Raw genomic sequence first — 22,519 nt, forward strand, 5'->3', positions numbered from 1 at the left:
ACAAACAAATAAGGAACATAACTAAAGAACTTCCCCCAATGTCTCCCAATTCAATATAAATTTTTTTTCAATAAAATCTTTCAAAGAACAGACATTCCTGTGTTATAGAAACAGTTCCTTAATACAGGAATTGGTTCATTTTAGGAGTCAAAAGCAGTTACTTTGCAAAGGCCACAAGATTCTCCAATACGTGGACGCACGTGGACGCATACACACTAACACAACGTCCTTTCTAATAGAAAACAACGGTGGAGCTCAAAGAATTCAGTTCTGATGCCAAATCTGGTCTTCCCCAAGAAAACAATGGTGCCACGTAGAAAAAACCATCAGCATACTCTGCTAAGAAATGGAAACATAGTGGCCTTCTTGCATATTCTTTTCTTTTAATCAAATGCCAAAAGGCTTTTTTTTTTTTTTGCATGGGCAGGCACAGGGAATCGAACCTGGGTCTCCGACGTGGCAGGCAACAACTCTTGCCACTGAGCCACCATGGCCCACCCGCCAAAAGGTATTTATTAGAATTTATCATTTTCACTACTAAAGCTCTTGAAGAAAGGTAAGGAAAAGTTAGTTTGTTTGGTTTTGACCAACGTTGTATTTTTTTCTGTAGCATTACAGTCATCCTTTAAAAATAAATAGGAAACTTTTAAGAAATCTTCCATAACTAGTTCCAACATGGGAAAATTGCCAATACCTATTTGAGGGGGAAAAAAAAGCAAGAAATAAAAATACCATGTCTGCAGTTAACTAGTTAACTTAATTTACTCTTCAAAGAACCCTCAGTTTACTCAACCTTTAAGAAAAGACACAAATATCTACCTTACGGGACTGTGTAGATTAAAATAGAATGTTTGGCAAAGTGCTTTAACTATGAAGTCCCATGCAAATGGATGGGAGGTCACTGCATATAAATTCACCCAGTCCTTCCTTCCTTCCATCCATCCATCCACCATCCATCCATCCATCCACCCTTCATTCCTTCCATCTCTCATTCCCTCCCATCCATCTATCCATCCAACCATGCCTTCTATCCATCCATCTATCATCCATTCCTTCCATCCATCACTCCCTCCCATCCATCCATCCATCCATCCATCCATCCATCCATCCATCCATCCATCCATCCATCCAACTATGTTTCTCATTCATCTTATCTCGTTCCAGGCCTTACACTGAGGGACAAACAGGTGAGCAAAAGCAGCCAAGATCCTTGCTTTTAGGGTGCTCCCAGTCCAGTGGGGTAGATGACATGGAACAAAAACATCACCCAGATAGGCCCAAACTTTGTTGAGGTGTGATGAACAGAATAGACAGGAATCTCTGAGAGATGTAACGGGGGGACTGACGCCCCGTGCTCATTAGGGAAGTTCTTCTGAGGACTCACATGGGGCTAAGAAATGGAGAGCATCCTGGGGCCCAGGAACAGCAGTCCCCTCGGTCCTGAGGAGAGAGGCACACGTCTCCCCAGCTCGGACGCAGCCGCCCTCCTGATACCTCACAGATGGCACTGATTGCCCCTGCCTCTGCGTATTTCAGATTCTTTCCCCTGGTTTTGTCTTCTTATAAATAACAGTGCTTTGGCTACTCTCGTGGCAATTACTTTTTTCCTTTGAATTATATCCTGAAGGTATCTTTCAGAAAGGAAATGCCAAATTCAGAATGGTTCACTGGGAGAAAACAGTTTTATAGCTTTTGTCACATGATGCCAATTACTTTCCACACATCTGGAACCAATATGCAGTGCCAGCAGCAGAGCATTAGCGTGTGCCCATTTCAGAGGGACCCTGCCAAGTGTCTTAATCAGCATTTATATTTATTTCTGCGGGTCCAATAGGTGTGCGGCAGTACTTCCAAGTTGTTTTTAATTTAAATTGCTTTCGTTGCCAATAAGACTGAGGAGGTTTCCGTGCCCTGTGTTTTCTTGGATGTAAATTAACTGTTCATTTCTTTTCCCTTCTCTTGAGTGGAATCTGTGAACAATATGACAGTAGGAGCTGTGGGTTCGGCTGGGCCACTGGTGAATCTCCAGTGTCGAGGAAGTGTCCTGTAAGCACTCGCTGAGTACAATTCAATTGCCGACATATCAGCGTATCAATTGATCTATTTTGGATATAAGTTTTTGTCAGTTCTTTTAAAAATATATTTTCTACTGCTTTTCCTTTTTAATTTCTTAAAAATAAATACATTTTACCATATATACTTCTGTTTTAATATTTAAGCACATACATCTTATTTCTGATTATATATCTTTATGCCTCTTCACATAGCTTCAAAAATTTGAAATGTAATCATCTCCCTTTGTAACCGGGATAAATGTACTTTTACTATATATATGTACATACTCAAATGTGTGTGTTTCTCAACTAATGACTTTTCAATGCTTAACTTTTCTGTTATATTTTTAAGCACTTTTTATTATATAATATAGCATATATACAAAACAGCAATACATTTCAAAGCACAATGTAACAAGTAGTTATTGAACAGATTTCAGTGTTTGGTATGGGTTACAGTTCCACAATTTTAGATTTTTCCTTCTAGCAGCTCCAAGATACTGGAGACTAAAAGCAATATCAATATAGTGATTTAGAAGTCATACTCATTTGTTAAATCCTATCCTCTCTGTTATAACTCCACCTTCTCCCAATCTTCAAGGGTATTTGGGTTATGCCCATTCTAACTTTTTCATGCTGGAAAGCGATACCGATAATAGGGGACAGGGGAATGGGACTAGTTGATGTTCTTGGAGAGGCCAGAGAAGTCCCCCATGCTTAACTTTTTTACCTGTTGGGAATTTATTTGAACCCATTAAGAATCTAAGTCTTTATGTGGATATTCAGTTGTTCCAACAGCATTTGAAAATGCTGCTTATTCTTTTTTTAATTCTGCTCTCTAGTTTTTCAAGTAGGTTCAAATAATAGTTTCGATATTTCCATCAATCTCTATCGTATTAATCATTTCCCCCATTTTCAACTAGATAAAAATGGTTTAGATCATGTTTAAATGGCTCTGTATCATGTTTTAAGATCTAGTAGGACAACCCACCATGGACCCCCTACTTGAAAAATTAGGTGGCATGTGTGTTCGTTTACTGTACTTCCTGACACCCCCCTGTCCATACCAATTTTCAGGTTTTATGAAATACAAACCATACACTGTCAATAAGGAAATATAAAGAAGGGATGATAAATGGGAAAGATTTGTTATTTGGGAAACCAGAGGAAATTGACAAATGGATAGAATGATCAGCTGAAGCCCTCATCAGGGCACGAGAAAAGTAGAACAGGTGGAAAACGCACGGGACAATCCTGAATTTGATTTCATGGCTTTCAGGGAGCAGGGGAAGCTGTGTCTCTCTCCCTCCCACACGAGTAGGAGGTGCAAAGACCCGTTCCTGGGAGCCACTCCCTTACTCAGAACCTTGCCAACTCAAAGACTTCATTCTCGGAACTTCCTTCCCACTCTGCTAAGTGGAGGCAGCACCACCAGCTGTGAGGCGGGGGCCGGGAAACCAAGGAGGTGGAGATGCATGTGGAGATGCTCTGAAAAGCATGAGTCCTTCGAGCCAAACGCCAGGTCTCCCCTAGGGAAAGGGGGCTCCCCAGAAGCTTAGTTGTCCCATAGGAAAGGCTACCAGCCAAGGGGCTTTAGGAATTCCCTTCGACTCCACTGGCTGCTGGCAGGGGAACCAGGCAAAGGCAGAGAGGCTGTTACCTGCTGCATCCTGACTGATTCAAGCACCCTGCAAATATAGATTCTCAGACACACCCCCACCCCCCATTCATGCAGATTGGAGGGGGCTTCTCCAGCTCCGAAAATATGCTTGGACACGTGTTGTTCTGCTTGGACAAAGACGCAGGGAAATGAACTTTAAAGCTACATAAGCCAGAGCAGAGTCAAGAAGTGATAATGATAAGATTAATAACAAATATTCCTCTCTTTCTAGGTGAGCTGCCAGACTTGCAATCATTAGAGACCTTTAAAAGGAAGTGAATAATTTCCCCGTGGGGTTGTTTACAAAATAAGCTCTAACGTAGTTTTAACAATTGAAACAACTCCAGCGAGCCCTCTGGCCTGACTCCCTCATTGCTGACAAGCATCCAAGTGGTTCCAGGATCTGATTAGGTTTTTCTTGGCATTTCTGAGGTCTCCTGCTCCTTTCTGACATGACAATATTAAAGCATCATTTTTCGGGGCAACAGAGGCAAGATATTAAACGTTCAGGCCAGAGTCTGGTCACTTTCCAGAGGCACACTGGCTGGCCAGGGAAGCAGCGTTGGCCAAACTCTTATTTTGTTCTAGCTGTTTTGTTTTTGTTTTTAAATGCATCTGAGCATCCACGCACGGTGGCCTCTTGAACTCTGCTGACCCACATATCAACAAAACCTCAGGAGTCAGCCACTGCTGGAGCCCTGAACAATAAACACAAGCTTCTCTGCAGTGCCCATTTGCCAGCACAGCTGGGTTCCAGAGGTTCGAGGAATCCTAGACCCGAGACGTGCGGGGCGGGGAGGGGGTGGGGGCTGCTGCATCTGGACCAGCCATGGCTTCCACTCCGGAAGCAATTAAATTAAAAAAACACAGACTAAATGTCTATGACAAGGTAGCTATCAACAGGGCACCAGAGGCAAAGACCCTGCTCTCACAGAGCCAATTAGCTGGGTGGGGAAGGAGGGTACAGACATAAGGACAATTAAGTAGCAACACACGATAATCATCTTAAAAGGGCACCCCACCCCCGTGTGCCACTCTGGGATTGTTACTGCAACAAGGTCACTGCTGCAAATCAAAGTCAGTGGAATTTTCAGGTTATGTATATGCTTAATCAGCAAAGCACCTTCTAAAATGCCAACCCGTCTCTTATACTCTGAAAACCAGAAATGTCAGTTCGATCCCAGTGGACACCGGGAAGGTAGGAGCACTTACGTCTGGCTGCTGAGGCATCGTTCCTGCTTGCTGGGTCCTTTTGGGCAGCACCCCTCTCTTCTGCCAGCAGCACAGAAGGGACTGCTAGTGCTATTATGGGTTAGAGATCACGCGACAGCCAGATACACACCCACTGCGAGGTACTTGCTGTTGGAATTCACGTGAATAATAAAATATCACCTGCTTTGGGGAAGCCCAATGAATCCTTCTGACTCAGAATGGAGTGTCATTTCACTTTCTTTTCTGCTTTTACCCAGAAGAGGCATGGAGAATAAAAGCATCATTATCATTTCTTTATCTCCTCATCTACAAGAGGCAACATTTACATTTGTGCTGGATGCCTATCTTGGCAAACGTAGCAGGGGCTCTTAAGCAGAAAAAATCACTGATGTAGATGCCAATCATTTCTGCTTTTCATCTTAAACCAAGAAAATCGAAGTCACTGGCTCTCAACCTTGGGTGCATGGTGGAACCACTCAGAGACTGTTTAAAATGACTAGTGCCCGGTGCCATCCACAGAGATTCAAATTTAATAGGCGTTAAGTGTGGCATGGGCTTGGGGGTTTTTCAAAGCTCCCAGGGGATCCCAACGTGCAGACTTACAGAAGTAGAGAAACAAGGATCTAATAAGGGGCAGTTCATGAACCAAGAGAAGCAAAAAGCCCCAGTCAGGAGACTAAGGTTTTGGTCTAAGCATAAGTGTTAATTATTGGCTGTCCTTGGCCAGGTTGCATGTTGTCTCTAAACCTCGGTATTTTCATCTGTAAGGCAGATTATGTTCTCTGAAATTCTTACATAGGGGTTGTGAGGATAAAATAGGATCAAGTAGTGGAGGGGAAAACACTTTATCCTATATAAAGTTAGGTGATCACTATTTTCTTTTGCAATTTGAGGCTAGCGATAATATTAGCTAGGATTTATTGAGCACCTAATGTATACCAGGCCTTGTGCTAAGTGCACGGCCGCCATCATGGTAGACATTATCACTGTCAAATAATGAAATGGTCTTATTTCATAACTGAGAAAATCAAACAAGGTACAGACAGGTAATGAGATACCTTGTAAAATATCAGTATTCTTTAGCACTAGGAAACCAGTAAAAATAAGGAAAGGAAAACAGCAACAGCAATAAATACAACGAAATAACATGGAAAGAATAAGTCAATAGAACAGGTACCACACAAATATGAAGTGGGCAAATTCCTGTTTCAAACAGACACTCCCAGATGGGACTGCACAATGACATTCAGCTATATACTATTTACAAGAAGTGTACCTAAGATAAAGAGACCAAGGAAAACTGAAAATGAAGGGCCAGCCAAACTTACACAGGGCAAAGAAAGAGAAGGCAGCATGAATAGCAGACAAACCCCGGTGTAAGGACAGAAACATTCACGAGATTAAAGGGGTATTTTATATGATGAAGATAGGTATTCATAGGTCATATAAGCCATAAACCAGATACCTGAAGCAAAAACTTGCAGAAATATAAGAACTATATAAAAATCAGTAGAAGTGGTAAATTATTATTATTTCAGATTCTGATAATGAAAGCTAGCACAAACAGGCAGCACACAGAGAACTTGAATAATGCAATCAACAAGCTAAAATTGGGGAAAAAAGCCTGCAAATAGATACTTAGCTCCAGAAATGAGAAAAAGAATGACAACCACAACAGTTAGCATCTATTAGCCAGGCATGCTTCTAAGCGCGCTACAATGCATGGTGACATGTTATAAATATTGTCAAGCATTATTCTGAGATTGGTCTTTTATCGCTGTTTCTACTTTCCAAGCGAGGAAACTGAAATAGAGACAGGTGAAGCAGCTAGATGAAGGCCTTAGATTAGATCCAGAAAGTTTCATGACAAGACTTCACCAACAAAATCCTAAAAAAAAAAAAAAAAAAAAAGAAAAATATGAAGAGGGTTTTAATAAAGATAAAAGCTAAAATGAGCGAAATAATAAACCGAAGAAATCAAAGAAAACAGAAATAAAATCTCATTCCTTGACAAAACCATGAAAATATAGAAGCCCCTGGCTGGTCTAATTAAGTTCAAAAGAAGAAAAGTTAAAAAAAAAAAATCCAACATCAACAATGAAAAGGGAAATATAATTACTGATACAGAAACAGAAGAGAATAACAAAATCACAAGAAAAATGAAAGTGCGATATCATGACAGCAAATTTAAAGCATCTAAAAGAAATGGGATGATTTTCTACCAAAATATAAAATACTGAACTTCACAAAAGGGAAAGCCGACAACCTGAATTGATCAATGACTTCAAAAGAAGTTAAAAGAGGTACCAGTAGGCTTTCAACTACTAAATTAATTAAAACTGGTTAACTTTAACAATCAATAATTCCAATTAAACTTCTCCAGACCAGCTTACACACTTGGAGCCCAGAACGGGAATAAGGGTTTGTAATTCTGTATAGTTAAATGCAATCCCTGGATACATCGCTGAGTATATTGGGCAGATAATTAAAAAGCATTGGCAATGTCCCTTGAGGGACTGAAGAAAAAATATGGAACTATTAAACTTTCCCACTGGGGAAACCCCAGTTATTATCTCAAACATTAGGGACTCCCAAGTTAATAGACTCAGTCCTTGACCTTGAGGCTTGCTCTTATGAAACCTATTTTCATAGTGAAGAAGCTAAACCTACCTATAGTTATGCCTAAGAGTTACTTCGAGAGAATCCCTTTTGTTGCTTAGATGTGGTCTCTCTCTCAAAGCTCAACTCTGCAAGTAAGAATACTACCCTCCCCCCACATGGGACATGACATCCAGGGGTGTAGTCTCCCTGGCAATGTGGGACATGACCCCCAGGGGTGAGCCTGGCCCTGCCACCGAGAGATCGACAATGCCCTCCTGACCTAAAGGGGGAAAAGAAATGTAACAAAATTAGTTATTAGTGGCTAAGAGAGTTCAAATAGCGCCAAGAGAGTTTAAATCAAGTCTGGAGGCTACTCTCTCTCTCTCTTTTTTTTTTTTACATGGGCAGGCACCGGGAATCGAACCCGGGTCCTCTGGCATCACAGGCAAACATTCTTGCCTGCTGAACCACCATGGCCCGCCCTGGAGGCTACTCTTATATAAGCTTCAGTTACATACTGTTAATTGCCAAGGTTCACCAACTCCCAACCAACACCATTACTGTGAACCCTAGAGAACACCCAGGTCTCTGTCTGAGAGTCTATAAAAGTTTCATGCACTAAGATTACTTTCCAGAAACCTACAACCTCCAGATGGTTCCTAGGCCAGATAAATCCTGAAACCCAGAGGGGCCAACCTCTCCAGAACATCAACTGGTACCATTCCATTCCACATGGTCAACATCCCTTTCCAAAATGAAAAAGTTAGGATGGGCATAGCCCAAATACCCCTAAAGATTGGGAGAAATATTATAAGAAACTCTAGGAGAATATTTATATAAAATTGGGGGTAGAATCATATGTATAAAACCCAAATGTCTTAAAGGAAAATATGGACATAAGCGATTATATATTCGGACAGCTTTATTATTGTAAAGATAAGAGGCAAAAGAAAAACAATGGATTGGGACCAATATAGGTAACATGTATGATGAACAAAGGCTTAATATCCCTAATATATAAAAAGCTGCTACAATGTGGGAGGAAATAGACAAACAGCCCTTTAGGAAAGAAAAATCAACAAATGTTCACAGGCAATTGACATAAGAGGAAATAGCTAATGAACATGAAAAATGTACGAACTCATTAGTAGCAAAAATAAGGAAATGAAAACCAGGAGCTATCATCTCCCACCATCAGAGTGACAAAAACTAAAAGGCCCATGGATATTTAATGCTGGCCAAGGGGTGGGCACACAGAGATTCTGGTAGGCTGCTAGTGAAAGTGTGAATCATCCCAGCTTTTGGGGGCATATGACCCTAAAGTGGGCCACTATTAAGACTTTGATCTACATAAGTAAATGCACCAGTACATCAGGATAATATTACAAGTTGCAAAATGTAATATGTCCACCAATAGGGGAAGAGCTAAATAAATTCAGCTACCTTCACTCTAGAGACTTAGGGTAATATATAAAAGAATTATGAATTGTATGCCCATCAACCACTGTCAAGGGAGTCCCCAGATAGTGTCAAAGCCAAGTCACAGAAAATGCGTATAATGCAATGGAAACGAGAAACTAACTAAAGCTCAACCTTGCCTATGTTTTGTATGGGAAAAGGTGTGAAAACTCCTTGCCAGGATGCTCAAGTGTTTAGGGGGGCAGATTAGTAATTTTTATTACATCTTTCAATGGTTTCACTTGTTGAACAAGTACACATATGACTTTTGCAATGTAAACATCTAATAAATGCAAATTTAAAAAGAAATTGTGGGCAGGCCACGATGGCTCAGTGGCAGCATTCTTGCCTGCCATGCCCGAGACCCGGGTTCGATTCCCAGGGGCCTGCCCATGCAAGAAAAATAAAAATTGTTACAAAGGATGATCTCTTTGACCAATTCTGGGGAAAAAAAAATCATAAAGCTTTGACAAAGTGTATGAAACCCAGAGCTCAGATCCCCAGGCTTCTAGCGCTGCCGACTCACCGTTTTTCCCGAACAACTGCTGGACAAGGCGCTGGCTTCTATAAAGTACTTTCTGAGGAGCCGTTTGCTGGGTTCGGGACTGTCCAGTAAGATGTAGGAACAGAAAAAGGCCCCGTGACGAAGCAGGAATATGGCGATGTCTTCATTCCCTAAAGGAGCAAAACCCCAAGAGATAAGGGCTCTGTCACGAGTGGTTCAAAATGACAGGACGCATTTAGTGTGATATGGAAACTAAAAATAGACTAGTTCTGGTTGCGCTTCTCTATCACTTCCCTTGAGGCATCAAGTTCCCGTTAGCGAGAGAACTTTTGTTGCAGGGCTCTGACCTTTGGGATGCCTTATCAAACCACAGTTGGTTCCTTTCCCTGGAATCCCACCACTTTCAGAGGTGGAGCTATTCTGAGAAAGAAGCAAAGACCAGGAGTCACGACTCTCCCCTGAGAGGGGAATTCAGGACAGGGACGGGTTTGAAGCCCGAGGTCTCTACACTGTGGTGCTTTTCGACACCCGCTGTGCAAACATGAACAAATCACCCTGGCCGGAGGGGACCCACCGGACTTGATGGCCGCATAGAGGGGCAGGCGCACGATGACAGGGAACTCGTTCTTCCTGACCGCATAGCTCTCCGGGTCGGCCCCGTGCGTCAGCACCAGGAGCTTGACGACGCCCAGGTGTCCACGCTGGCAGGCCAAGGCCAGCATCCAGTTCAGCAGGCGCTGGTGGCTGCAGGGACCTGGTGGAAGGACGCAGGTCAGAGGGATGGGTGACCCCAAGGGCACTGGTTGTTCACACTCTGATTGTCCTTTTGACCACCGATAAACTCCAAGCTGTCCTGTGTCCAGCTGAAAAATTGCTTCTGGGGTGTTGATTCTAAAATAGCCCATCCGAATTATAGGCGACGTTTTCTCACATTGTTATAAACCCACCTGCCCATGAGACCATGCCAGGTGAAGAAAAGCAGGATTCAGAGCAGCACATCCAGCGCTACTGTAACTGCATGACTAATGCACGTGTGGAAATAGGACTGGGCAGAAACAGTAATGTGTCAGCTCTCGGTAGTGGGGTTTTGAAAATCTTCCCCCATCCCACACATACCTTTAGACTAGCATCACACTTTGGAGACAGACAGCTCAGAGTTAAAATATTTTAGGTGGGTAGACTTGGACATTTCTTTTTTTGACAAATTTCTTAACCTCTTTCTGCTCAGTTTACCCACTGGAAAAAAGGACACAACAGCCATTCTCCTAAATTTAATGTATATCACACACCTGGCTCAAAAAAACGCTAACTCCTGTTGGTCATTTTGCTATTAGAGCACTGACACTATTCTGCATTTCCAAATTATCTGTAATCTACATATATTACTTTCATCATTAAAAAAGAAAACTTTGATGAAAGAAATGATCTAGAACCTCTGGCCCCAAACTCTGAGGGGCACCTCTCCCCGAGAGACCCACTACTTGATTCCAGGGTGAAATGAAGTGCACTGAACAAACAGGGGCGGTGTGGGTTGAAGTGCCAGTATCTTCAAGTTCAAAATAGCCCAATGTCTTTTGGATCCGGTTGCCATGGAAAAATGACATCATCCTTGGCGCTGATGCTTCCAGCCGCATCCTAACACCACCTCATTTCCAGAGGCGGAAGTCCTTGGGAACCGCAGTGTCCCCAGGTGGGGCCTCTCCTAATAGGAAATTGCCCAGGAAGTGGAGGTGAGGTCAGAGGAGCAGAAGTTAAAAGTACCTGACTTCGTACCCAGGCTGCAGCAGGTGTTAAATACATATCACTGCTTTCCCATCGACTGTGACCCAGAATTAACGATTCAGAGGAGATGGCAAGTACTAGAAAAGAAGTAACTCCTAATTCACTATCTCTAAGGCTACCTAGGCTGAGAAATACAATCGCTATGCAACTCATACAACTAATCTCTGTTGAAGCCGTATGGGGCGTCCATCTTAGTGGGCGGAGGGCGGTGGGGGAAGCAGGTAGTACAGTTCTTCACCATCATTTTTTTGAGATGAGGAAGCCAAAGCTCAGCAGAAACTCGTGGAAGGTCCCACTGTTGGGAAATGGCCAAGTCAAGACTTAAAATTCTGCACCGTCTGAAATCTAAGGGTGTGTGTTCTCGAGAAATCCAGCGACATGCAGAGTCCCATCTTGGTCTCTAGCCCTCCTCCTCCTCTCCATCCCTTGCTTAGGTACAGGTTCTAAGAATTACATAAAGATGTACTTCAAAAGTTTTAGGCCCCCATCACTTCAAAGGCACCTACCTGTCATCCTCACTCCTTTTGGAACCCTCCCTTATTCTCCAGCTGTCTCTTGTTCATTCTCTGGTCTTAATCTTACATTATTCCTGGCAATGGAGCCACACTCTCCTCCAGTTTAGGAAATCTCAGAGGATACACATGGTTTTGTCCATCTCTGCACTGCTCACAGGGCTCAGTACCCTGTTCTAGACTCAGCTATGTCCTCCAAAAAGCTGCCTGGAATTGAGCCGAACAGAGGATGTCCAGGGGCACAGCTGAAAATGATGCTGAGGTCCTGGCAGTCTCCCAGCTCTGCCAAAGCAGGCAACCCAAGCCCTTCTCTTGCTTATCTGCTGAGTGAGCTCCTACTCACCCTGCAAAGTCTGGCTCAGACATCACCTTCCCTCTGCAGACCCCATCTTCCCACTCCCTGTTGTGAGTTCCCTGTGTGAAAACTTCAACTCAAACATGCTTACCTTGTAGGATTACTTGTTCCTGCCTCAATTTCCCCTATTTGACCATAAGCCATGACAGGGCTGGGACCACCTTTTAAGAAGTCTCTGTATCTCTTAAGTTCTTTGGGGGTGGTTAGTCCTTGGCAAATGCTCAACTGATGTTAGCTGCACCATTAGGTGAGTCAGCTGGGGAGACTCTTTGAGGGCTATGACAGAAGCTAATCTTGGGGATCCCAGAAAAGAGGGAGTCAGTTTTGGGCTCCTTAAGGGTTTTCAGACTCCTCCTTGCCTTCCCATGTCTCGCTTGACCTAGTTTGCAACTTATGGGGTTCTAAAACTGCCCTGATTTCTGCCCACGATCCCTCTCTTCTCCCTCCAGACCCACAAGGAGGACGCAATCTTGGGACAAACTCTGAGCACACAGCTATCTCAAAGCCAACAATTAGCACGGTGGCTATATAATGTGTGAAGCAGGGACCAAAATGAAAATATGGGACCCCCAGTTAAAAAATTATTAAACATTTTAAGATGGTGACTAAAAAGCATTAACCAAACCGAGGGCTCTGTGGAACTGTGTGTGGGAGACACTGGTGAAAGTGGCTCTGCCCCCAACTTAGATCCCAACGTGGAGAGATCACACTGAGAGCAGAGTCTTAGCCCGGAGCTGCAGTAATGCTTGCCTTGTCTTGTACAATATCACTAACCCAAGACTACCATGGAAAACTAAAGGCGACCAGGACACCATGAGTCTGCCAGAGGTAAAAAGGAACTGCTACTAGAAAAAGCAACGAACATCCATGTTCTTTATTGAAATGGGGTGAGAAAATCCATCTAGCGAGTTAAGGAGAGTGAGATGGGGGATGCGGTCCTGTCTTTGGCAGACAGATTTCATGGTGTTTGGAGCATCGATCGGATGTCCCAAATTTTTTCGTCTCCTGATTGCTGAAAGCTTGACAGGACAGGCATTTTGGGGATGAAGGACCCTGTGCTGGTTTGAAAGGATTATGCCCCCCTAGAAAAGCCATATTTTAATCCTCATCCAATCTTGTGGAGCTACCCCATCTTTTATTCCCTATTCAGCACTATAGGGTGGAAACTTGATTAGATTATCTCCTCAGAGATGTGACTCACCCAATTGTGGGTGTTAACTTTTGATTAGACGGAGCTGTGACTCCACCCATTCCAGGTGGGTCTTTAGTAATTTACTGGAATCCTTTAAAAGAGGAAGCATTTTTGGAGAGAGTAACAGAGCTAGAGCCATAAGAACCACAACAGCTGAGACAGCCCACACAGCCAGAGACCTTTGGAGATGAAGAAGGAAAACGCCCCCCAGGGAGCTTTATGAAACAGGAAGCTTGGAGAGAAAGCCAGCAGATGACAACATTTTCACCATGTGCCTTTCTAGCTGAGAGAGAAACCCTGAATTTCATGGGCCTTTCTTGACTGAAGGTAACCTCTTGTTGGTACCTTAATTTGGACATTTTTATAGACTTACTTTAACTGGGACAGTCTATGACCTTAGAACTGTAAACTTGCAACTTATTAAATACCCCTTTTAAAAAGCTGTTCCATTTCTGGTATATCACATTCTGGCAACCAGCAAACTAGAACAGACCCCAAAAGCCTGCCTGAACCTCACTAGGGAGCCCTCCGGGAGCTGGAAGGAGCTCACAACCTGCGATTCACCTGGTAGGGACTCAAGCAACTCCTGCACGACTGCAGCGTGCCCACACTGGGCTGCCACCACAGCCGCGTTATCATCCGTGGGCTCCGTCGGCAGCTCCGCCCGCCGCTCTGTGAGGAGATACTGCACCGTCTCCAGGTCCCCATAGGCTGCCGAGATGCTCAGAAGCTGGTCCTGTTCGAAACAGAATGAGGTTTCGATGAGGTAAGTATGTAACTGCCGAATGGGCTGATTTTACATGTGTCACCAAGCCAAAGAATAACTGGAAAGCTCTCTGTCCCCATGCGCTAGCCTCAGATGCAGGGCTGAAAGCACGAAACACACATGTGATTTCAAAGGTACCCCCAAAACAACGGTTAAATAACTCATCAACAGCTTGTATAATTGATCATGTGGCAAAATGATGACTTTTAAACACATTCAGGTCAAAAAAGATATATTATTAAAGTTAATTTTAGCTGTTCTTTAAACTATTTTCATGTGGCTACTAGAACTTTAGGATATTCTATGTGGCTTGCATTATGGTTCTATTGGACAGTGCTGTTTTTGACTCTGAGCTTCCTGGGGACAGGGAGCAGGTGAGTATCCCCAGCTGGCACAGAGCAAGAGTACAGTCAATACCTGATAAATGTTGAATGAGTCTAGGGAAGAGAGAAACAGCAGCTCTCTGAGTGACCATCCTGCAAGAGTTTATAAATAGGAGGTGACAGATGAGGGGACTTCACAGATCTGCAACCCACTGCCCAAGCAACATGCAGTGGGATTCCTGACTTGCTGGTTATAGGAAGAAAAGGCTAGAGAAGAAATGGGGCCAATGTCTGAGTTCCTCCTGTGTCCTAGTCATTCTGTGGGGTTCAAGCCACACGAGGTGGGCATTATACCAATACTTGATATAGACAAGGACATGGAGGTTCAGAGAGGTTTGGTAACTTGCCCAGCAACACACAGCTAGGAAGTGGCTATTGTGAACTGTAAAATTGGCCCTGACTTTTCAGGGGTTCCCTGGCTCCTCAAAAATGGTGCACAGATGGCTGCTGGGTCAGCTTGTGAAGTGTCTGATTGCGTTCCTGGGACTTTTACCCTTCCTGGAACGTGGATGCTTCTCATTCACGCAGGCATCAATACCATTCAGAGGCAGATGCGGAATTCAAGTCGGAATGAGACCAGCTGGGGCCACCACCAACATGACTGAAGACCTACTGTGCATGGGAAAGTGGGCAGAGCACTGCGGATGCCAGGGGCTATCTCTGGCCTGAGTGAATTCACTATTTAGTTTGAGTAGGGCTTATGCATAAAGTGGCCACAAGCGAGTATATTTTAAGTGCTGAGTAGTATAAAAAACAAGTGGATGTCTCTGGAGATGGCTTTGGGGTGGGATGGGTAGGGATGGGTAACTGGAACCCAGGGAGGAGAACCTATAGTCGCCAAGCTCTTACCACGTGCTAGATGCTGCACCAAGTCCTTTGTTTAGATGGTCACATTTAAGCCTGGTAACAGTCCTGCAAGAATATATCTGTTCTTCCATCTTAAGGATGAGGACATGAGGGCTTGCCCATGGTTAGGGACTTGACAGTCAACACAACCACCCAGGATTTGAACTGGAGTCTCTCTGGCTCCAAAGCCCATGCATTCCTTATCCCATCCAAGACTGCCAGGAAAATGCGGGACCTGGAGAAAGGTTAGGATTTGACAGGAGAGAGGGACTGGCTGGGCTGGGCCGGGAGGTACATCCGACAGGCAAGGTGAAGGACAGTGTAAAGGTCTGGAATTTATTTGGAGGACAGAAGAGAATCACATTCAGTATGACCAGAGAAGAAAACCTCTCTGCTTTCCATTCTATCCAGGGAGGGAGCAGGAGTCCTGCCATTCCAGGAAAGCACTTGCATTACGGAGAAATGCCACAGTTATTGATTAAATGATTCATCACATGAAACTAATAGCTGTCTAGACTCCAGCCGGTTAAAGGCTTAAAAGTCCTATTCTCAAAGATGGTATGTGATGTCCCCACAGCTAACCTAAGGGTGAGAGGAAGTCAGAGAGCCAGGGAGGGTCAGCTCTGGCTCTCTGGCTGCAGACAGTGCAAAGGTTCTAAAGTATATATTTATTTTAATTTAAGCAGTATAGACAAGTGCCAAATAAAAAGTAGGTCTCCCCTATGCTTCCACCTCACAATACCCCCTCTGTGGGCATATTTCTATGCGTTCATTTCTGTATTCTCTATTTCATTCTATTGAGCTGTATGTCTAAACGGTTTACTCCACCCATACCACTAAGTCTTGATTACCTCATCTATGTAAAAAAGTCTTGAAATAGGGTAGACTTTCTTCTTTCTTCAGAATTGTTTTAGCTACTGTAGTTGCTTTTTTCCTTTTCATATTAATTCTAGAATAATTGTGTTGCTGGAATTTTGGCAGGAATTACATTAAAAGTGTATATTAATTTGGGAAGAATTACCATCTTTACCATGCTGAATCTTCTAATCAATGAACATGGAATATCTCCCTACTTATTTAGCTCTTCAATTTCTTTCATTGGCATTTTTTAGATTTTTGCAGGAGTCCTATACATGCTTTATTAGATTTGCACCAAAATGCTTCATTTTTTTGAGTCGTTGTAAATGGTATATTTTTAAAATTAAGGTTTCCATGTGCTTATTATATTGGTCTGTAGTTGTCTGTTTGTTTTGTTCTGTCTTCATCTGGTTTTGGTATCAGAGTAATACTGGTTTTGGGCGGGCCACGGTGGCTCAGCAGGCAAGAATGCTTGTCTGCCACGCCAGAGGACCCGGGTTCGATTCCCGGTGTCTGCCCATGCGGAAAAAAAAAAAAAAAAGAGTAATACTGGTTTCATAAAAGCATTGGAAAATGTTGCCTCCTTTCTTATTTTCTGTAAGAGAACGTGTAGAATTGGGGTTAATTATTCTTTAAATGTTAGAATTGTCCAGAGAAACCATCTAGGCCCGGCGATTTCTTTTTCAGGAGGTTTTAAATTACAAATTGATTTTCACTAACAGTTATAAAGTTATTCAAATTATGTTTTTTCATATTAGGTGAGTTGTGATAGTTTGTACTTTTCAGGGATTAGCCCATTTCCTCCAATTTGTTGAATTTATGTGTGTAGAGTTGTTTATGGTATTCCTTTATTATCCTTCTGATGTTTGCAGGATCGGTAGTGATATTTCAGTTACATTCCTGACATTTTCTCTTTTCTCTTGTCCTTGTTAGTCTTGCTAGAGATTTGTAAAATTTATTGATCAATGTTTTATTTCATGTTTCAATTTCATTAATTTTTACTCTTATTTATATTATTCCCTTCTTTCTGCTGGCTTTGGGTTTATTTTGCTTTTTTTTTTGTTTCTAAGTTTCGTGAGGTGGAAGCTTAGAATATTGATTCTTGAGACTTTTCCTCTTCTCAGATATGAGTGCTTAATGCTATAAATTTCTGCATATTGCTTTAGCTGTAGCTCACATATTTAAAAAACGTTGTATCTTTGTTTTCATTCAGTACAATATATTTTTTTAAATTACCCTTTAGACTTCTTCTTTGACCCACTGGTTATTTAGAGGTATGTGAGCTTCTAATTGTTTGGAGATTTTCCTGGTATCTCTCTGTCATTGATGTCTGGTTTGATTCTACTCTGTTTAGAGAACATATTACGTGTGCCTTCAATTTTTATAATGTGTTGAAGTTTGTCTAGGGACTATCTTGATATATGGTCCATGGACCCTTGAAAGCATGAGTATTCTGCAATAGAGTGTTCTATAAATGTCATTGAGATTCTATTTTAATAGTGCTGTTGAGTTCTTCCTATATCCTGACAATTTTCTGTCTAGCTCTTCTATCAATTGTTGAGAAGGGGATGTTGAAGTCTCCTACTAAAATTACATATTTGTCTATTTCTTCTTTTAGTTACATCAGTTTTTACCTCATATATTTTGCAGCTCTGTTGTTTGCTGCATATAATGTTAGGATTGTTATGTCTTCATGGTGGATTGACCTTTTCATTATTATGTAATGTACCTCATCTATGGTAAGTTTTGTTTTTTTTTCCGCTCTGAAGACTACTTTATCTGATTTAATCTTACTACTCCTGCTTTCTTTCAATTAATGCGTGCATAATATGTTTTTTCCCATCCTTCTACTTTGAAACAACGTATCATTATATTTAAAGTGAGTTTCTTATAGAAAGTATACAGTTGGATCATGTTTTTATGTACACTTCCAATCTCTGTCTTTAATTTGATGATTTATATTTAATATAATTTTTATCCGTTAAAGTTAAATCTGCCTTGTTATTTTTTGTTTCCTATTTGTTCTCTCTGCAAAGTCTATGGTGTTGACATTTTATCAGTTCAAATGAAGTACAGAAATCTTACATCCCTTTATCTTCCTCCATTAATAAAATAATTGTCTTAATTATTTCCTCTACATACATTAAGTATCATAATGGGCAGCGTAATAATTTTTGTTTTAATTGTCAAACAATTTGGAGAAGTCTCAAGATGAGAAAGTCTAAGTATATTTTATTTACTTATGTTTTTGTTCTTACAATGTTTGTTCTTCCTTCTGTGTGTCCCATGATTCCTTCTTTCAGCATTCCTCTCTATTTAGAGAATCCTTTAGCCATTCTTTTTGGGTAGGTAGGGCTTCTGATGACAATTTGTTTTAGTTTTCCTTCATCTGAGAATATCCTGATTTTCCCTTAATTCCTGAAAGATACATTTCCTGTTACAGAATTTTGGGTTGACAGATTTTTCCCTTCAGTGCTTGAAAAATGTCATGCCTATTTCCTTCTGGCCTCTATGTTTTCTGATGAGTTTCTGCTATCATATGATTTGTTTTTTCCCTATAGCTAATGCATTGTTTCTCTCTGGCTTTTTTCAATAATTTTCATTTTATTTTGATTTGTTTTAATTTTCAGAAGTGTGATTATGATGTGCCTTGACATGGATTTCTTTGGTTTAATCCTATGGGAATTTACTCTACTTTTGAATTTGAATTATATCTTTTGCCATATTTGGGAAGTTTCACGCATTATTTCTTTGAGTACTTTCTTAGTCTTGACCTCTTTCTAATCTTTTCTGGGACTCTGATGACACCAATGCTAGCTCTTCAGTTATAGTCTTATGTGCCTGTATGGCTCTTTTCTTTTTTTTTTTTAGTTTACTTTATCTCTGTTGCTTTGATTGGGTAGTTTCTATTGTTTTGTTTCCAAGTGTACTGATTCTTTCCTCTGTCCTCCCCATTCTGCTATTGAGCCTAACTATTTGTCTTAAAATTTTCAGTTACTGTATTTTCTGATTCTAAAGTTTCCTTTGGCTCTTCTTTATATCTTTTATTTCTAGGCTGATACGTTCTTGTTTCCTGAGACTTTTAATTTTTTCATCTGTTTCAAGTGTGTTCATAATTGCCCGTGGAAGAATTTTGAAGATGACTGCTTTAAAAGCCTTGTAAGATAGTTCTAACATCTGAGTCATCTCGGTGTTGGCATCTGTTGAAAGTCCTCTATTCAGTTTGAGCGCTTTCTTATCTTTGGCATGGCAAGTGATGCTTTAAAAGTGAAATGTGGAAATTCTGGTATTACAAGATCCTGGACTACACTTAAACCTTGAGGTTAGGCAGGCCTCTTCTGACCCCACAGGGATGGGTGGACAGGGGTGCCACTTCACTGCCAGGTGGGGATGGGAGTTCAGGGTCTCCACTAGGCCACCAGTGACACCCAGTGGGAAGGGGTCCTGGTTACTGCTGAGCAGGGTTGTGGTTTCAAGTTTCCCACTGGGCTTTCTTTGATATTACCTAGGTGGAAGGGGAAGAGGTGCCTCATTTACTCCAGGTGAGGACGGACGTCCAGGCTCCACTGACACCCCAGGTGTCAGGGTTACTGGTTAGTGGGAATGAACCACCCAGCTCCCCACTGGTCACCTGACACTGCCTCAGCAGGTGGGTTGATGTTCCTTGTTACAACCTGCAAGGACAGAAGTCTACGCTTTCCACTTGGTCTCTGCTGGTGGGGTGGGGCTGGGGCAATATTTTTTCTTTGGTATCTGACTGGGGTAGAGTGATTACTGTCTAATTTGTCTGCTAACTTAGACAACTTCTTTTTCTGTCCTGCTAGCTTAGGAAATTTTTGTTTCAAGTATATCTATAGGGGTAAATTTCTCATAGCAGTTTTGCTGGGTAAAGATGATGGGAATTAATTTTGATAAACACTGACAATCTGTTTTCCAAAAAGCTGATACAAATGTATAGTTCTGCTGACACTGAATAAGAGTAGGTAATCTTCCATAACGTAACAATTCATTATCAGACTTGAAGATGTTGGCTTAAGTTACAAAATGCTGTTTCATTTTTGTAATTATCTGCATTTATGTTAACAAGGTTGAAAAACTTTTCATATGTGGACTAGCTACTTTACTTTCTTTTTTTGCAGCGAACATATCCTGTGTCATTTTCATTTTTTGTACTGTTCTTGCCGCTTTTGTTGTTGAGGTTGTGTAAGGCTCATCGAAGGAACTGGGGAGTTGTATAATGATACAGCTTTTATAGTGTGACCGTGTGATTGTGAAAACCTTGCGTCTGATACTCCTTTTAACTAGGGTTTGGACAGATGAGTAAAAAATATGGATAAAAAATAAATAATGGGGGGAACAAAGGTTAAAATAAACTTGGTAGATGGAAATACTAGTGGTCAATGTGAGGGAGGGGTGAGGGGTATGGTATGTATGAGTTTTTTCTTTTTTTACTGCTTTTTCTGGAGTGATGCAAATGTTCAAAAAAATGACCATGGCGATGAATACACAACTATGTGATGATATTGTGAGCCACTGATTGTATACCATGTAATGAATGTTTGCATGTTAAGAATGTTTGTGTGCTTATATGTTGTTTTCTTAACAAAAATATTAAAAAAGGAATTGTGGAATATGCCTTTTTTCTATTCTCTGAAAATGTAAGAATATGGTGTGATAGAACACGTTAGTGAAGCTATATGACCCTAGAGCATATTGTGTCAGTAGGATTTTTATACATAAAAGACAATATTTTATTATTATAGAAAAAGCATCCCAAATATAGGACTTTTGTAAACACTGGCAGGTGAACTAGGACAGTTTTAAAAGTAAATACAAAGTAAAAGAGGAAAAATCTATAAGCATTTTCCCTTCAAGAAAAAGTGTCATGTTCTTCTGCAGAGGCCTGGATAGGCTCCACCACCCCGAAGCCGTCAGATTTGCTCTCTGGGTGCAGGCTCCACCACCCCCATTTTGACAATTTCAAAATCAAGGCCAGCAGTGGCATTGAAAAATCACTAGAATCCCTTGATTCTTAACTTTCTGCTGACACTTGATAAAAAGGTTCCATATCAAATTTTATGACAGTTTAAGTTAAAGCCTGTTCTTTGAATAATACTTATATTTACTTAAAGAAGCACCCTTTGGAACACAGTTTTTGCAAGTACCTCCATCCTTCCTGGGCTTACTCCACAGCATGTCCACTGGCCTGCAGACATCACATACATGCTGTTCTCTTGGAATTTGGTTGAAAATAATAGTGACGACTACATACTGTGCAGTAAATCTGACTTCTTTCTGCCTTCCTTACCCTTTTTACTGTCATTCATTTCAATACCTTTCCTCTACCTTAGAGAAACCAGAACAGAACAACCTGACCTGATAGCTTTGAACACTATCTCCTTGCCCCCTTCCCAACTCTTCAAAGGCAAATACTTTCAAATTGACTACGTGATATAAGAGCAGACACAAATGCAGATTCTAAACTTCAAATCAGGTTCATCACAGCTTCCTGAGATGCCTCTGAGGAAGATATTCTGGGTAAAACCAGTTCCTATAAAAATGTTTCTATATAAACAGACTGGCTTCCTATTTTTTTAAACACTTTTTTATTGTGAAATATAATACATATGCCAAAAAGCAATACATTCCAAAGTACATTTTAACAAGGAGTTATAGAACAGATTTCAAAGCTTGGTACAGGTTACCATGCCACAATTTCAGGATTTTCCTTATAGCTGCTCCAAGACACTGGAGACTAAAAAGAAATATCAATACAGTGATTCAGTAGTCATGCTCATTTGTTAAACCCTACTTTCTCTGATATAGCTCCTCCTTCTCCTTTGATCTTTCTCCCAATCTTTGGGGATATTTGGATTATGCCCATTTTAACTTTTGCCATGCTGAACGGGTGTGTCAACAGTATGGGATGGGGGAAGGAACTAGTTGATGCTCTTGGAGAGTGTGGTAGTTTGATTCAGTTGTCACCTTGGCCAGGTGAAGGCACCTAGTTCTGTTGCTGTGGACATGAGCCACATGTACGTGAACCTCATCTGTTGCTGATTACATCTGCAGTCAGCTAGGAGGTGTGCCTGCTGCAATGAATGATGTCTGATTTAATTGGCTGGTGCTTAAATGAGAGATTGCAATGTAGCACAGCCCAAGCAGCTCAGCATACCTCATCTCAGCACTCGTGGCTCAGCCCAGGCCTTTGTAGATGCAGAAAAAAATCACCCTGGGGAAAGCTGTTGGAACCCAGAGGCCAGGAGAGAAGGCCAGCAGAGACCACCCTGTGCCTTCCCACGTAAGAAAGAACCTCAGTGGAAAGTTAGCTGCCT

General features: G+C 41.7%; 1 protein-coding gene across 2 annotated transcripts in view; it reads right to left on the reverse strand.

The window, feature by feature from the left end:
- Positions 1 to 22,519, reverse strand: part of LRRK1 (leucine rich repeat kinase 1) — a 164,010-nt gene that overhangs the window by 70,658 nt on the left and 70,833 nt on the right. For both annotated transcript variants that reach the window (XM_077124020.1, XM_077124021.1), the window contains 3 exons: positions 13,896 to 14,067; positions 10,065 to 10,244; positions 9,512 to 9,660 (listed from right to left, as the gene is read on the reverse strand). In XM_077124020.1, coding sequence (XP_076980135.1) covers positions 9,512 to 9,660; positions 10,065 to 10,244; positions 13,896 to 14,067 — 501 coding nt within the window. The remainder of the gene's footprint in view (positions 1 to 9,511; positions 9,661 to 10,064; positions 10,245 to 13,895; positions 14,068 to 22,519) is intronic.

This window comes from Tamandua tetradactyla, chromosome 12, assembly GCF_023851605.1.
Source record: "Tamandua tetradactyla isolate mTamTet1 chromosome 12, mTamTet1.pri, whole genome shotgun sequence".
NCBI classification, from domain to species: Eukaryota; Metazoa; Chordata; class Mammalia; order Pilosa; family Myrmecophagidae; genus Tamandua; species Tamandua tetradactyla.